The sequence below is a fragment of the Typopeltis vanoorti genome, chromosome 17, assembly GCF_054136105.1.
Source record: "Typopeltis vanoorti isolate ZY-2024b chromosome 17, IOZ_Tvanoo_1.0, whole genome shotgun sequence".
Lineage (NCBI taxonomy): Eukaryota > Metazoa > Arthropoda > Arachnida > Uropygi > Thelyphonidae > Typopeltis > Typopeltis vanoorti.
Window position 1 is genome coordinate 41,763,754 of NC_143565.1, and position 18,609 is coordinate 41,782,362.

The 18,609-nt window shown below is 36.2% G+C and overlaps 1 protein-coding gene across 1 annotated transcript in view; it reads left to right on the forward strand.

Moving 5' to 3' along the window:
* LOC150097320 (thioredoxin domain-containing protein 11) overlaps positions 1-18,609 on the forward strand; it is a 243,433-nt gene that overhangs the window by 154,790 nt on the left and 70,034 nt on the right. The window contains exon 10 of the mRNA XM_090407348.1: positions 16,326-16,486. Within this exon, the coding sequence (XP_090263474.1) occupies positions 16,326-16,486 (161 nt within the window). The remainder of the gene's footprint in view (positions 1-16,325; positions 16,487-18,609) is intronic.

Sequence of the window (18,609 nt, forward strand, 5' to 3'; positions counted from 1 at the left end):
ACATAACCAACTCGAACATCACCCAGGATAAGGTTCATGAATGTTCATAGCTTAGGTAGAGGGCTATGTTTTGAAAAGTCCACTACAGCAGCCTCTAAATCATTATTAATCACATAAAAATGAACAAACGCAACCAAACAAGAACATCGGGAATTGCCAGTATTGAGGGATTTACTAGATCAAAATCATTGGTGCTAATAATATTCTTACCAGGCATGAAGTAGAGGTTGTTGCTCTACAAGAAACTCACCACACCCCACAAGGAAATATTACCTTTCCTGGTTACATTCTTCTCACTGATAAACCTGATGAAAGTCATGACCTGGCAATCTAGATAAATGCAAATTTGGAAAAGATTCGTGAAATCTCTGGACAACTTCTCAATCTACAATGTATATAAATTGTAAATTTCCTACTTGACGAGTCTAGCCTACACTTCATCAGCCAGCCCATCTTGGCATCCTTAGAGATTTCAGCTCGCACAGTAAGTTATGAGAATACAATAAGGATGACAGACTGAATGTTAGCAAACAGTCTCCACCTCCTCTACAATAGCAAGCAACCTGGAACCTTTAAATCTGGAAGATGGAGATCAGAGACAACCCCTGACCTCTGTTTTACCATCACTGATATGGAAGGAATCCCTCTCACCTCAACTTATCAAGCACCTGCCTCCTTTTCCCCACAGTGCACAGACCCTGCCTAATTAGTGTATCACTTATAATTCCCAGAATAAACCACTTCCCGCTACCTCAGTGGAATCTAAGGAAAGCAAACTGGCTAAAATTTATTGAATTCATCGAAAACATCCAAGAGGATTCAGAAAAATCAACACATCATGTTGGTCAACTGAAAGTAATATTCTTTCAGCAGGGTACGAACAACAGAACCATCCAGACACTGCTTCCGCTCTCTTAAGGTTCTTGGATGATGGTAGAAGAGCTAGCTGGTATGAAGAAATGAACAACCTCACCTTTACCAGATCAAGTTGCAAGGCTTGGTCATTGCTCTTTCAACTGGGAGGTACCAGCACTCTAAACAGGACTAAAGGAAAAGTAAATCTTAACAGTATTCCAAAAATCTTAGCACAAAAAAGCTAAACTCAAAATTCCTACAGACATCAAAAAAGAGATCCAACATCTTTATAAAAAAAGTATTCTTATGTCTTACATCTACAGCAAACTTCAATCCAGTAACTATAGATGAAATTGATGCAGAATGCTAACTAAAACAAGTAAAGCTCCTGACATTGATGGCATCCTTCCAGACTTTCTTTCTCACCTTGACCCAAAAGCAAAATTCTGGCTATCTAATTTCTTCTCCACAATAATTGATAAATGGCTCTCAAAACTTTGCACTAATCAAACCCAATAAGTCAACTGATGACTAATAACTAGCACCCTATAGCATTACTCTGCACTTCTTACAAATGTTTTGAAAGGCTTATCCTCTCTGGAATTTCTCCAAATATAGAAGCCATCTTACCTAGTGAACCTAGCAGAAGCTGTTGCAACCAAGTTGTAGCTCTCACACCCATACCATAATACCTATATAGAAGCTGGGATACCAAAAGGATTTAAAAACACATACTGCCTTCATAGACCTGACATCAGCTTGACACCATGTGAAAGAAAGGTTTACTATATAAAGCAACTAAAATAATCAACTGCCAGAAAACTAAAATTTCTAGAACAAATGCTCTCCAATATGAAAATAAAGGTTTATCTGAATTCACAAAAACAAAGCAGAACATTTATCCTATAGGTTGAATTGTCACAAGGATCTGTTCTCATCCCAGCTTTATTCAACCTGTACACACAAGCAATACCCTTCCAACAGCTAGAAGAAAGTTTCTGTACTAATGACATAGCTATTGCCACCAAAGACTACCTTCCAAGGCCTTAAAGAAACACTGAGAAAAGATCTGAGCTAACTACATAGTCCTGAGCTTACTTTGAATGCTGAGGACTCCTAATTCCAGAAAAACTGTTGTTTCTGCTTTCCATCCAAATAACCATGAGGCTCATGAAAACTAAAAATAAACTTCTGCAACAGGACTCCAATCCATGAAAGTAACTCTTGCTATTTTGGTGTCTCACTTTACATAGGCTTCCTACTGAAAACATTTGGAAAAAACTGAGTTAAAGATATCTGCCAGGAACTAGCCGAAAGCACAACTTTGGGTTGTTAATACCTTGACTCTTTGAACAGCAGCCCTGGCTCTAGTCTTTTCTGTAGCTTTTAGTGTATTGTTTGCCAGTTTGGAGTATAACATAACATGCTATCATCAAAGAAATAAAGAAAATCAGAAATAACAGTTTCCTTATACATCAAGATATCTCTTCACCTCCAGTGAAGAGATATTCACCGCCTTGCCTCCAGATCTTCCATGTGGCTTGTAGAATTATTAGATGATGGTCCCTGGGGCTGGTGGTGAAGGCTGGAACAATCAAGTACCTAAGAACTACAAACAAGTACCTAATCACAGATCTGACTATCAAACCTACAGGATTCGATCTACCTCGACACTTCTGAAGTCAGCTAAACAGATTTAGGCCCATGTGAGGCCACTGTGCCCATTTGTTACATCTGTGGGGAATTTCAGAGTTGCCCTTTCTTGTGTGTGTAGTGGTAGTGCTCTGCAGACTATGCATCATATCACTGATGACTACCCCCATACACTCATTTCCTGCAGACCCTAGGAACTTGCATTTCTCTCATTTAATGCCATCAATTGGTTAATTGAACTGTCAGTCTGTATGTGGTTTTTCTCAATAATTTCTTGTATTTCCTCCCCCATATATGCTAAATAAATAAATAAATAAGCAGCAACTGCATAATTTAAGCATTTGTTGAGTAGTAAATATTCTCTTTAATTAAGATTATGGCTTAATGCTTTATGATGTAGTTAATTTTGTGCACTGCTGATTGGTTACGATTGTTGATTTTTGTTATTGTATCTTTCCAAATTTGGAAATGAGATATTCTTTGTTAAGGTGGAAAGTGGTTGTGTTTTTAGTAATTCTAATTCTAAGAAATTGCTCATTCTCTCTCTCTCTCATTCACCTTGCATATGTTTGCTATCTTCATTATGTCATGAATATATCAATCATATAATATTACAGAATGTATAATACAAGATATCACAACTGCAATTCCAAAAGCATTGATTCATTTCCACCATTCCCCAAACAACATTGCAATGAAGAATGTATAACAACCAAGAAATCTCAAAACAAAACTTGGATAATGCATATATCATGCTGAAGAATGATATGTGCATTATCAAAACCAAAAGGACTCATGGATCTGCTTTGTCTTCATTAACCAAATAACCAGATCAAAAAATAGCATAGTAGTCTAGAACAAGATTTGGTAATTAATGGATATACTACTGGCTTACTTTCGTTCTTGGAACATTATGTTCAGCTGTAGACTCGAAAGAAATTGCTCACTCTCGGGAAAAGCTTTGTCACTGACATCTTACTCTCCCATATTCATGTAAAGGAAGGGAAAAAAAGAAAAACATCAGGTGTTTTTGCTTTGAACAGCCTAACATACTAAAGCAAGCCTTTCAAAAAAGAAAAATATAAAACTGCCATGCATCAAACTCAAGCATGGACCAACATCTATTATGAAATGATGCAGTTATTAGACAAATAAGTATTCAAAAATTACAATTATTATTCAATAGTTCTGACTAGTTGTCTGAACAAAATCTTATAAAAAAATGTTCAACTCTCATCTTTTATTTTTTTGAACAGTGAGGACTTCCTTGTTTGAAGACACACTATGGCTTTTATAAAATTTATTTTATGTTAGACCAGAAACCTCCAACAGAAATTTTTTTTCCTTAAAAACAAAGATGTATTAGTTTTCATTGATGTCGAAAATTCGCAACACATTCCCTTTAGTGTTAGAGAGAATCTTTTAAATGTAAGTGATCAGCCTCTTGGTGGTCCTTTTTTTACCAAGAAGATGGACTCTTATAAGGTTCAGTTTTAAGCATCGTACTTTTTGTTGTTAACTCATTAACAGAACAGCTTCCAACAGTAAGTGCTGTCCTGTACAGTGATGACTCATCTTTTGTCACTAATATATTATTGAAAGTCAGACACAGCTGCAGTAAACTGTCCATCTTTCTTTCTGGTTGCTTGAAATGCATTTAGGTTTGTAGAAGATCATAATTGTGCTCTTTTACTCCTAATACAGTGTTCATTCTGGCCAAGTAATTAAAATATGATTAGGGTAAACAATCACAGTTGCAGTGGAAACCAAATTCTTGGGCCTCGTATTCAATCAAAAACTAACATTCTTACCACTGAACGAAGTGACTAGTGTACAATATCCTCAGCATCGTTTACCTCTTTGAGGTACTGATTATTGTTTCTTGTTCCGTTTTAAACATGCTCTTATCTGTTCGAAATTTGATTACAGGTAGACAATACTGTATACCCACTACATTTCACTGTGTAGCTTAGATAAACAAGCAATCCCTCTTTGCCTGCTAGCAGCTCATTAACACACAGCAGAATGCTCTCTGGTTTTCTACATCTAAACTGTTGCAAAATAACAGATTTTAACAATATCTTGGCTGTTTTTCCAAACAGCATAATATTTGATCAAATCCCTAACGGACAGCAGCTATATTGTTGAGCTGCATGTTATACTTTCAGTGAACTTTATAAAGTTGTTGATCTCAGACCACAGATTAAAACTGAGGATGCAGATATTACATCTAGATCAGTACATTTCCTACAAAATCATAAGCTTGGCCTCTATATTAATTTGCACTTCATTAGACAAAAATTAATATTTCAGTGTCAATTATCATGGCACAGGGAAATTACCAAAACTACATTTGATTCACTGTAGCACCTGCCATTCTAGCAAACTCACTTCAGCAAGTTGAAGCTCCATAGACAATTTTATGTGAATCCCATCCAAAAAAAGCTGTTTGCTTTTAGTACATTGGTATTAATTATTATGTGGATGGAGTAAGGGTTAGTAGAAACCTGCTGTGGAGACTAAACATGAAACTTTTTCAGACCACTTCAAGACAGTGACAAAATATTCATGCCTATGGTGGGATTTGAATCTACAGCTAGTTGGTTGGAGAACAGATATACTATCAACTGAATGAGGGATTGTTCTCATTCAGCACTATTGTAGTTCATAACCACTTGTATGTCCCTGCTTGTAGAGGGGTAACAAGCCAGTGTGCGTGTATTATGGCTGTTTTAACTATCCTTCTTATTAATTGTATCCTTTTATGCACACTAGGAAAATTTTCATGTATAAAGATTTTTACATTATTTTCATACTTTTGCTACTTATTAAATTTTAACATAATAAATTTAGTTTAATCCTTTATCCAAGTATGAGCAAACAAAGTTTGTCTTTCTGTTTTCATTCTTTGAACGTGTTCCATCCATTTATGTTTATATTTTTTTATTTTTTCTATATAATTTAAATATAGTTCATAATAGATATAAAAATTAAACTGAATATATATATACTCACTGAGACAAGGAGTGATGAGAGCTTGGTCCACCTTTGCTCCGAGTTGCCAACAGTTGCACCACCTTGCTGCAGCCTGAAGATATTTTCAGGCACAAACTTTGTTTGCTCATACTTGGATAAAGGATTAAACTAAATTTATTATAGCCTAACAAAGTGCAAAATAAACTTCCAACATCTTTCTCTAAATCCAGAGTAATTTAATAATAAGGTGGTACACCAGTTGGCAACTCATATATAGGTAAATATGACCTCTCTATTGCTTCTGCCTTAGTCTCACCACCTCTCTCCCACTGACGAGACTTCAATAAAGGTCGAAACCGGTCTGGGTAGTCGCCCTTCCCTCATTGCACAGCATTATACATGTCTGCAAGGACCTGTGCTTTACATGGTGGGAGATACTGAGACAGGAGTAATAAGAGCTTGGTCCACCTTTGCTCCGAGTTGCCAACAGTTGCACCACCTTGCTGCAGTCCTGAAGATATTTTCAGGCATAAACTTTGTTTGCTCAAACTTGGATAAAGGATTAAACTGAATTTATTATAGTCTAACCAAGTGCAAAATAAACTTCCAAAATTAAATTTTAACCTTGAACTTTTGACACATTACAAGTAGAATAAATTATATGTAAGAATTGCAGTAATTATCATTTGGATCAGGTATATTTGGTATATTCTCAAATGTAATTTAAAAAACAAATGTCGTTTTAAGGATTGCTTACCATCGTCAGTTCTTTATTTGAAGATTATTTTTACAGTTTGTTTTTGTCCTACCATTGAAGTTGTAATGCTTGCAAGAAGTATTATGGCAAGATGCATTGAGAATTTTTTAGAGAATGCCTTGTTCCTGCTACTAATACTTACATTAGTTTACATTATGAAAGCATCTGAAGGCTAACCTTCAGATTGTAGGGCAGGTACCCATTGAAAATATAATGCATAATAGAGATTCCAGAACCAGAGTGTTGAGCATTAATGACAGATGTCATCAGAACACCAAAACTGTTTAGTATCCCCTGACTGAGCTACATGTGTTGCATAGTTTTCTGACTATATTGTGTATTTTTTGGTTGGGAAGAATGAGCAAATTGTTATTATTATTATGGGCAACTCCAAGGAGTCCTTAGACTCATCGAGGGAGGCCCTAAACATCATGTCCATCACAACTATTCGACATTCACACAGTATCTATCATACTTTGCCTTGAACTCATTCCCTGTCATAGCACCCACAACAGACTCTGGCAGCCTATTCCACTCATTCACCACTCTAAAAGTAAAAAACCCCAGCTCTTAACACCCTTACTAACCACACTCTTGCCCATCTTCCATGGATGTCCCCTAGTCGTCCCACCACCAGTCCTATTCTCAAAAATATCCTCTGAATTAATCCTATAGAAACTCTTCAGCAATTTGAATGTCTCAATCATATCTCTCCTTTTCCACCTATCAACCAATTTCTGCAACCCACAAATCTTCAACCTGTTTTCATAAGGTTCATTCCATAGACTCGCTATCATCTTAGTCACTCGCCTCTGGATCCTCCCCATCAAGAAGAAACCTAGGGGCCCAGATCTGGGCACAGTAGTCAAGATGGGGATCTTATCAAGGCTCAATACAGAGGAACATTAACTTGCTTATCTCTGCTCGTCAAAGTATTCTTCAGCATCCAAGTGATTTAATGAGCTGGTTTAGCCACTTTTGCGATGTGCCCCCTAAACTTCAACTCCCTATCCACCAACACTTCCAAGTCCCTAGCCTTATCAATCTCCTGGAGTACAGTTCCACCAATGTGATATACTGCTGCTAATCTTTTCACCCTAAAATGCATAATCTTACATTTTGCCACATTAAATTGACATCCATTCTCCTTAGCCTATACCTCCAATCTATCCAAATCATCCTGCAAAATTTTGACATCTGCATTCACTATTGCCCTACCCAACTTAGCATCATCACCGAACAAATGAACCGTTCCTCTCGGATCCTTCCCTATATTGTTAATGAACAAATTAAACAGCAGCTATCCAAGAACAGAACCCTGCAGCACACCACTAGTCACAGGCCATCTTTTGGACTCTACTCCTGAGTAAACTACTCTCTGGTATCTCTCCATCAACCACCCTCATATCCATCTCCCACCCTATATCCATTCCCATATGTTGCAGTCTACGGATTAGACTTCCATGTGGAAGTCTAATCAAAGGCCTTAGCCAGGTCCAGCAGTATCACTGTAAACCCATTACCCTTATCCAGTTCAGCCATCACTGTGCTATAAAACCTGAGCAAGTTACTGAAGAATGATCTATCCTTCACAAAACCAAGCTGTCTCCGATACAGTATCTCATTTTCATCAATCCATTCCCGTATTTTACCCTTGACTACTTTCTCCAAGACCTTCACAATGACTCCTGATATGCTATTCGGTCGGTAATTTGCAACAGTAGTCTTGGATCCTCCTTTATGCAGTGGAACTATTTTCCCCTCTTTCTACCCCTTCAGGACTAGACCAGACCAAAGACTCAGATTAAACAATAAGGTCAAGGGCATTGACAATTTTTTAATACAAATTTTGGTATATCAGCATGTAAGACCTGTGCTGATATACCATCCAATCCCACAGATGTATTCACTTTAAGGTTCTGTAATAGACTACTCACCTCCACTTCATTCACCACAATTCCCATATAAACTAATGGTTCCTTCATTCCTTCATCGTCACCATCTAGATGATATACGCTTGCAAAGTGCTCACTCAGTAATTCCACTATATATTGACTGATTCAGTGACCTCCCTACCATCGGCGTTCCTTAAAATCATTCTGCCATGTATAGCTTTTCTTTTACTAGCAGCATGTTGAAAGAACTGTTTGGGATTCTCTTTAGCTTGCATGGCTAATTTCCTTTCATAATCCGTTTTTGCCTTTCTCACCACATTCGTTACCCTTCTAGCCTGCGCTTTATACCATTTATGTGCCTGCAGGTCACCTTTCTCCTTAAATTCCTTCCACAATTGTTTCTTTTTTTGCAACTCAAGTTTAATGGTGTTAATCATCCATTTAACCCCTACTTGATTTACTATTGAGACTCTAGGTATACAGTCTGCCATAACTTCCTGCAAATGCTCCTTGACCACTTCCCATGCCCTATCAACATCCAGCCCTTGCAGTTTTACATGCCATGGCACTGAACCAAGCAATCTCCTAAGCTTGTCGTACTTGCCAGCACGGTAATTCCACATTTACCCTGTCTTAACCAAAAATTTCACACATTTAGCCACCTTCCTGGTCAAGACCCTATGATCACTCTCACCAATAGGTGGCAACATGGTCATATTCATTACAGTCAAATTCTCAGATGCTATTACCAGGTCAGCACTCTCAAACCCCTAGTATTTTCAATTACATGCTGTCTCAGATAGTTATCCCTTAATAATTGAATAAAATCCATTTCCTTCCTCACATGTGTCCTCTCCTCCTTCCAATCAATATTACTATAGTTGAAATCCCCCATAATAATTACCCTCCTTCCACTCATTTCATCAATTTGCCTATGCATACTATCTCCACCATCTATTCCATCACCTGGTCTATAGAAGCACCCAACTGTACATTTTGTTCCGTTATTCTCGATCTCACACCAAATAGCCTAAAACGAGCTCCTTTCACTATCCTGCAATACAACTTCTATTCTCCTTGGTTGCAGTTCATCAGCTATCATCAATAACACTCTTCCCCCATTTTATTCTCTCTGTCCCTCCTGAACACACTATTCCCTACACATTCTATCCCACTAACTATATCGTCTTCTGTCAGCCATGTTTTACTAATGCCAATAACGTGTGGCCAGGAAGAGCCAACCAAGGCCAAAAATTCTTCCTTCTTGTTCCTAATACTCCTGGCATTAGTATACATGAAATGCAGAGGTCCATTTATCTCACCCCTACTTGATGCATTATACTAACTATCCCATTCTGATTTCTTGTCCTTCGTACTGGCTCAGGCACATTATAAACATTCTCAACTGCCTCACTGATGTGTGCATATCCACGTCCTCCCCTCCTTAATAGTTCTAGTTTCCATGATTTTGCACATCCATTCTCATTTCACTCAGCAACACTTTTTCCAGTCTTCGCACACCAAATCCATTCAAATGTAAGCCATCCATTTTGTACAAATCCTTTCGCCCATCAAACTCACTCCACACCACACCACACCGTCTGCATAACCTGCACCTAAAGTCATTTACGATTATGGCCCTCCTTCTAAACTCTTCTATGAATGATAATTCTTCTGTGCATTACAATAAAGTTATAATTTAGTAAATATGCAGTTCCATTTCAGTAACCAAGCTAAGTTGCCCTATTCACCACATTTGTCGTGCATTATATTCAAGTCAAAAGGACAATATTTGTAATCCACTGCCCATTGCATAATGTTCTCTCTCTTTCTAAAACAGAATTAATATATAAATATTCTTATGAACACAGTTATTTACTCTATAAATGTTTTTTAATTTTTTTACCTCTTAAAGCAAGTTAATGCATTCTATACATTGTGCAGAAGTTATGGCAGCAAAAATGCATGCTTAATCAAGTGCTTTACTTACAACTAAGAAAAATAACACTCGATGTTTTGAACTATATCAAGGTCATCATCAGGAATATGCATATATGGGGGGGGGGGGGGACTGGCAAGTTCTGATAAACACCTAGAACAAAAATGATATTAAAGCAATTGATATAACCACAAGAAAGAATATTCAAGGATATAAGAATATAAGTTACCTTTATAACTCTGCTACTAGTATGTTCTTTCTTGTGGTTGATGGAAGTTTTTTCATTTAGCTATGCTACCAATTATATATTTGGTTTAATCCTTTATCGAAGTGTAAGCAAACAAAGTTTGCGCCTGAAGTATTTTCAGGACTGGAGCAACTTGTTGGCAAAGGTGGTATAATTTCTCATCACTTGTCTTAGTATCCCATAATGCAAAGTGCATCTCCCTGCGGACATGTATAATGCTATGCATTAAGGGAAGGGTCACTACCCAGACCAGTTTCCACCCTTATTGAGGTGTCATCAGTGGGAGCCAGACCCAGAGGTGGTGATACTAAGGTGGAAGTAATGGAGAAGTCATATTTCCATATATGAGTTGCCAAAAGGTGTCACACCTTATTAAAATTCTCCGGTGGTGGCCTACAGGACATCCACAAAGTGACGGATGAGGCCTTGAATTGGCTTTCCAGCCTTAACCTTGACCTGTAGTTGGTATGGTGGTGGCAGTGGTTATGGAGGAAACAGAAGATCATGGTCCCGTCTCACCACGAAGACGTTATTCTCGTAGTCACTCTCATAGTCCTCATCATAGTATCAGCAGAACTTCTCATGTTAGAAGATGATACAGTGTGAAATGGCCCTCCTCTAATGGGTCAAGTTTTCTCACACAAGACACAACTGCTCTCTACTTAAACCTCGGATACAGCTACAATTATGTTGTGAGAACAGGCAGCAGGACGATAACTGTCCCTGGCTTGATTATGACAAGTTACTTGTGCTTTATTTCTTTTTAAAAAAAGGAAAGACTTAGAAAGCAGGTTGTGCCTTTTATGTAATGAATTTTATATGTTAAGATTTTCATCATTTGTTTCTGGAAATTGTGATTGTACTTTTCACTTACCAGTTTCATGTAGCCATAAGCATAAATAAATTAAAATTCTCCAGATTAGAGATAAGTTGATTGAAGTTTTTTTCACTTGGCTATGCTACCAATTATATATTTGGTTTAATCCTTTATCAAGTGTAAGCAAAACAAAGTTTTCGCTTGAAGTATTTTCAGGATTGGAGCAACTCATGGCAAAGGTGAACTGGTAGAATTTCCTTCTGGTGGCCATGAGGATATATAGACTAGAGGAAGAACAGGGCATGTTTGAGGGAAAGAGAATTTATATCATAGGATAACTACTGTAAGCAGCATGTGATGGAAGAGACTTGCATACAAGAATGTTGGATCTGTTAGTTGTGTCTGAGAATCTGTATAAATGAGATGACTGTTATGCCTCCATTTAGCAAGAGTGATTGTGCAGTTTAGACTTGGGTGATAACCACATGCAAGAGCTTTGACCAAGAAGAGGCACATTGAACTATTAAGCAGGTGAATTAACTGATATATTATGATATTGGGGATGGTATAGAGGATGATATCCAGTTTCATTTGATGATTATGCTGCTGAGTTGGAGGCAAGTAATATGCAGAATCTCTGCAAGTTGACTTGAACAGACTACTTCTATGGACAGATGTTAATGAGTGTCAGTTTAATGTTTCTGGGTGCAATGTTTTATATTTTGGACTTGAGGATATTATGAGTGTAATATACTAATTGTAATTTGTGCAATTAGTCAATGAAGTTATAAATATGGGTATTATAGCAGACAGAAAATTAAAGTTGAGGAGCTACGTTTACTAAGGTTTCAAGTCAACTGAAATGTTGAAAAGAACCACTGGTGGTGGCAGTGGTTATGGAGGAAACAGAAGATCATGGTCCCGTCTCACCACGAAGACGTTATTCTCGTAGTCACTCTCATAGTCCTCATCATAGTATCAGCAGAACTTCTCATGTTAGAAGATGATACAGTGTGAAATGGCCCTCCTCTAATGGGTCAAGTTTTCTCACACAAGACACAACTGCTCTCTACTTAAACCTCGGATACAGCTACAATTATGTTGTGAGAACAGGCAGCAGGACGATAACTGTCCCTGGCTTGATTATGACAAGTTACTTGTGCTTTATTTCTTTTTAAAAAAAGGAAAGACTTAGAAAGCAGGTTGTGCCTTTTATGTAATGAATTTTATATGTTAAGATTTTCATCATTTGTTTCTGGAAATTGTGATTGTACTTTTCACTTACCAGTTTCATGTAGCCATAAGCATAAATAAATTAAAATTCTCCAGATTAGAGATAAGTTGATTGAAGTTTTTTTCACTTGGCTATGCTACCAATTATATATTTGGTTTAATCCTTTATCAAGTGTAAGCAAAACAAAGTTTTCGCTTGAAGTATTTTCAGGATTGGAGCAACTCATGGCAAAGGTGAACTGGTAGAATTTCCTTCTGGTGGCCATGAGGATATATAGACTAGAGGAAGAACAGGGCATGTTTGAGGGAAAGAGAATTTATATCATAGGATAACTACTGTAAGCAGCATGTGATGGAAGAGACTTGCATACAAGAATGTTGGATCTGTTAGTTGTGTCTGAGAATCTGTATAAATGAGATGACTGTTATGCCTCCATTTAGCAAGAGTGATTGTGCAGTTTAGACTTGGGTGATAACCACATGCAAGAGCTTTGACCAAGAAGAGGCACATTGAACTATTAAGCAGGTGAATTAACTGATATATTATGATATTGGGGATGGTATAGAGGATGATATCCAGTTTCATTTGATGATTATGCTGCTGAGTTGGAGGCAAGTAATATGCAGAATCTCTGCAAGTTGACTTGAACAGACTACTTCTATGGACAGATGTTAATGAGTGTCAGTTTAATGTTTCTGGGTGCAATGTTTTATATTTTGGACTTGAGGATATTATGAGTGTAATATACTAATTGTAATTTGTGCAATTAGTCAATGAAGTTATAAATATGGGTATTATAGCAGACAGAAAATTAAAGTTGAGGAGCTACGTTTACTAAGGTTTCAAGTCAACTGAAATGTTGAAAAGAACACTAAGAAAAATGAAGTTATTCCTTCACAAGGTTTGATAAAGCTGCATCTGGACTACCATATGCAGATTTTGTTACTTGAATTCTAAGGAGATGGGGAGAGAGTTGAAAAGATTCAACAATATGAAGTGTTATTTTTCAACTTATCACAGGATACTATGGATCATCCCTGAAAGCTAAGGATGTGGTTAGGAAGCATGTGAGGTCCAGGTTCTTTATGGTGTGTGTGTGATGACTATAGAATCGTCTTCTTTCGATGACTATAGAATACCTATACCAAAGAAAAGTAATGCAGTGAACTGCAAGGATTTTAGAACAATAAGCCTCATTTCCCATACATCAAAAATACTTATGCAAATCTTAACATGAAGAATTGCATCTATGGTGTAAGAATTTCTTGGAGAAGATCAGTTTGGTTTCAGGAAGGGTAGGGGAACAAGATATGCAATTGGACTGTTAAGAATAATAAGTGAAAGTAGTCTAGAAGTGAATAAAGAGGTTAATATCTTTTATGTAGATTTTGAAAAAGCTTTTGACTTTGTAAAATGGGATAAGACTGTGGAAGTAATGAAAAAAATTGGTATAGATTGGAAAGACAGAAGGCTAATTATTTCACTATATATGGGACAAACTGCCATGGTGAGAGACATATATGGTATAACAGAATGAGGTATCATTGGATGAGGAGTAAGATAAGGCTGTTTTCTGTCACCAATTTTGTTTAACATGTATTCCGAAGCAATGTTAAAAGAAGCACTGGAGAATTCGGAAGAAGGAATAAAGATTGGAAATAGACAACTATTTGCAATAAGATACGCAGATCCCAAGACATTATTATCAAATACTGAAACAGGACTACAACATCTGTTGAACAGATTACTGGAATCATGTATCAATTATGGAATGAAAATTAACATAAGAAAAACAAAGGTAATGAAAATAGCGAGGAAAGAGGCAAATATGGATATCAGAATAAATGAAGAAAAACTGAATCAAGTCAAGACATTTAAATATCTAGGAATTGTGATTAGCAGTGATGGAAGATGTAAAAGTGACATAAAAGCAAGAATAGTGATGGGAAGAGATGCCTTTAATAGAAAATGGAATTTATTCAGAAGTAAAATGGATAGAAACCTAAAGAAAAGACTAATAAAATGTTATGTGTGGAGTGTTGTCCCTCTATGCAGCTGAAACTTGGACATTGAAGAAAGAAGAAATTAAGATTTTGAAAAGCTTTGAAATGTGGATTTGGAGAAGGATGGAAAAAATCAAATGTACAGATAAAATAAAATAACTAATGAAGGGGTCTTAAAAAAAGTAGAAGAAAAAAGAAGTCTGCTAGGGAGGATAAAAAGAAGAAAGGGAAACTGGATCGGATATATTCTGAGAGGGAATGGAATCATCAAAGATGCCATCGAAGGAAAAATAGACGGAAAAAGACCCAGAGGAAGAGTAAGGAAAACAATGCTAGATGACATGGAGACAGGTACACAACCTTGAAAGAGAAGGCTCAGAACAGAAGAGAGTGGAAGGAAAGTTTTTGCTTCTAAGAGAAGAACCTGCTCAATTGCAGAAAACTCAAGAAGAAGAATGCATTACACTATAACACATTATAATAATGTTTTAAACCATATGGTTTTGTATAGCACAGAAATAATTTGGAACTTATTAACCAGGCTATGCAAGGTATTACTGTAATGTCCAAAATCTTTCACCAGCTATTATATATACTGGTGTCTAAAAGCTAAGAGTGAATTATATTTTTACCTGCATATGAAAAATTTTTTGTGATTGTGGACATAAATTTATTGCCATCATACTAATAAATTATATTAAATTAAATCAAATTAAATTGCAATAAGTTTTTGGCAAACATTACAAATTTCTTAAGTACATAGTTAAGGAATTAATGTACAGTACCTAGAGAAAACTATCTGGAGAGACATTTTTAGTATGGAATATGCTCTCCCTGAACTGCAATGTAGCTCTCACAATGTCGTACCATGCTTAGCACCAAGTGATTCAGGAGTTCTTGAGGCAAACTGGCCCTCTCCTCCTGTAGAGCAAGGATAAGGCCTTATTAGTTTTCTGGAAGGGAATTTTGAGCATCTCCCTATTGCACCCCAAACGAGATCTGGGAGACAGAGAGAGTGCTTGCCACTCAATTCATTTAATATCCTCAGTAGAATATCAATAATTCTACAGCCTTCTGCAAGCTTTTCAATAATTCTTCCCTGCATGTAATCATCTAGATGAAGTCTTTGAGATATTACAAGACATCTAAGCTCTCAAATTTATTCCTTCATGAAAAGAGCTTACTTCAAATGCAATTCGCTTAACACAGCCTTTTATCCTGTGGAGTGCTACCACGTGACTTCTTTGTGCACAGCTTGAAATTTTAATGTGTACTTGCTTTCTACTTGAAATCATCAGTTATACAAATTGCCACAAGCTGATTTGCAGTTGTACCTTTCAGAAATAGTGTTCATCCTTATGTTTTGGACATCAGTGTACCTGAAGTTGATATGCAGACTGTAGTAAATCAGACCAAAATCTTAAATGTACTTTATTTGCCACAGGACTTTTCTTAATTTTAATCTTTCAGTAATTACTGGAAACTAATTATAATTAAGGAGGTTATATTCCCGTAGCTTGTAGTATCTATATTTTTAAATTAATACTAGCAAACAGCCACATAAGAAAGTAAATAAATTTTATTAATTAATGACCTAGTTTCATACATTCATAGTAATTATAATGTCTTTAACATTTATACACTCATCAGTATATCCTGTCATTCAGGACTCGAATGATAATTTACTTTTGACAAGAAGGCATTAAGGAATCATATGATAATCCCAACCACAAAAGAATGGAAACTTATAATATACATTTTAGCATTTAATGCCAGGGGTTCACTAATAACAGTTAGTATTATTAGGTATCAAATTCTGTAGTATCCTGAAATAGGATACTCCAGAATTTGAAATTATTTGCATACGCTAATATTTCTCAAATTATAGCTAATACTTGAGGCTTGCAGATTTAGAACTTGAAGTAGCCAATACTTTTTTCCCTCATTAGTCAACTTCATCAAGAATTACACAGCAGGTGGACTTGACCGCCATCTTCGTACTTCAGTAAGGTACCATCTTGACTGTGATACATCACGGAGTGCCAACACTATTTGTATTCAGGAGATCACATCTGCAACATTTCAGAAAGTAGTAATGGATAATAATAAGGTAATGTAAAAGAGGAATAATACTGGTGCACTCTAACTTTTTTAGTTTGCCTTAATTATTCAAAATGGTTGTATTTTGAATTACTTGTATTCTGTAAGTTGGTATGTGTAGAGAAGCTATATTTATTTTTTAGCTATGAGGGCGATCTGAAAAGTTCTCTGCCTAACAATGAAAAAACGAATTTATAATTTCAAAATTATTCTTTTTTTTGCAAGATAATCTCCCTTAAGACCAATATGTTTATTTCTGTGATGTCCCAATGCCGTTATCCCATCCCTGTAGTGGTTCTCAGTAAGATCTGCAAAATACCCTTCCACAGCTGCACCTCATGATTCAAAAAAAAATGCTGACCAGTGAGGAAGAGTTTTAGTTTTGGGAAAAGATAGAAGTGAGAAGGAGCTAAATCTGGGGAATAAGATGGATGTTCCAACAATTCATAGTACAGATCACCTAATTTTCCCATTGCCAAAACACCTTTGTGGACAGGTGCATTGTCCTGATGAAAGATGATTTTTTTTCTTCTGCAAATGGGTCTTTTCTCACGAATTTTTTCATCTAGTCTGGTTAAAAGATCGGAATAATATTCCCTGGTTATTGTTTTACCCTTTTCAAGACAATTAATAAACAAAATTGCCCACTGTTTTGACTGTTGTTTGGATTTTGGTGTGTAATGGTGAATCCAAGTCGCATCCATAGTAATAAATCGACGCACAAAATTAGTTTTTTTCTTGTTAAAACTCTCCAAGCACTGTTCAGAGATTTTCATGCGAGTGCATTTTTGATCTGCTGTGAGCAAGTGCAGCACCCATCTTGCACAAAGCTTTTTCATTTGCGATACTTCATGCAGAATATATCCTACATGTTCTATAGTCTCAGCAGTTTCACACACTTTGACTTGCTGGTCATCCAATACCATATTGTGCACTTGATCAATGATTTCTTTTGGACGTCCTTCATGTTAATCGTCTTCAAGGCTGGTACAGCCACATTTAAACTCAGCAGCCCATTTCTTAATTGTCGAAAACGAAGGAGAAGAGTGCCCATAAACTTTTATGAAATTTGAATGAATTTCTTTTGGCGTTAAATCTTCTTTTACAAAGAATTTTATAACCGTACAATGCTCAATTTTATTCATTTCAAGGGATACAGGCAACACTTTTGCTTCAGACAGCTGTATAAAACAAACTACTTGATAGAATGACTTGCATTTTCACATGGATTCTTATGACAGATGTACCAACTTAGAAAAAGAAATCTTGCCGATAGTGTTGCTATGTATGGTTGACGGCAAGAACTTTTCAGACCACCCTCGTATATGTAGAATAATCAGTGGAGCAAAGCTGAAAATGTAGTTATCACAACTTTGTATGCATAGTGATCAGTTATTTATCATGTCTCCAATACTTACATGTAGTTCTTCTAAAGTGAACTCTGAATTCTTTCAGTCCATCTAGATCTTGGTGTTTCTCTCTGTCTCTTTTACCCTAATCTCCTGGTTTGCTAATTTTTTCTCACCTATTCTGTATAACTTTACCACCTTAGATTAGTTTTAATTACTTTAATTACACATTCTTGAATGGTAATGATGTTAAGTTTAAGTGCATTTCTAACTATAGAATAACATGCATGCCACAGTAAGTAATTTTTATTATGTAAACATTTTGTCTTATGTATCATAAGACATTATTAGTACAATTATCAAACAACAATAGGAATTGAATTCAGAATAACAGTAGCGCTCATGCTTAAATTGGAATCCCTCTACGTATACAGACGTGTGTTCATGGATTAAAAACTACTGGGCTAAAATTAATTTAAAATATAGCAGATAAATTATTGAATACAATTGATGATGATAATTTTCCAAACTTTTGGAATAGGGAGATAGTCATTTCAATTTAGATTAGGTCTATGAAGTAAGGTTTCAACACTTTCTTTATATATACGTTCACGTTTATATGTGGATCTATGTAATAACTTGGCATTTTGCCATTGGATCCTGTGGTTAGCATTTTCGATTCCAAGCTGTGCAGTGCCACATATGTGAGGTGTGATAATGCAGTTTTGGTTTTGATGTTCAGAGATATGTTTATTTATACATCTTCCTGTTTGTTATTAGTAAG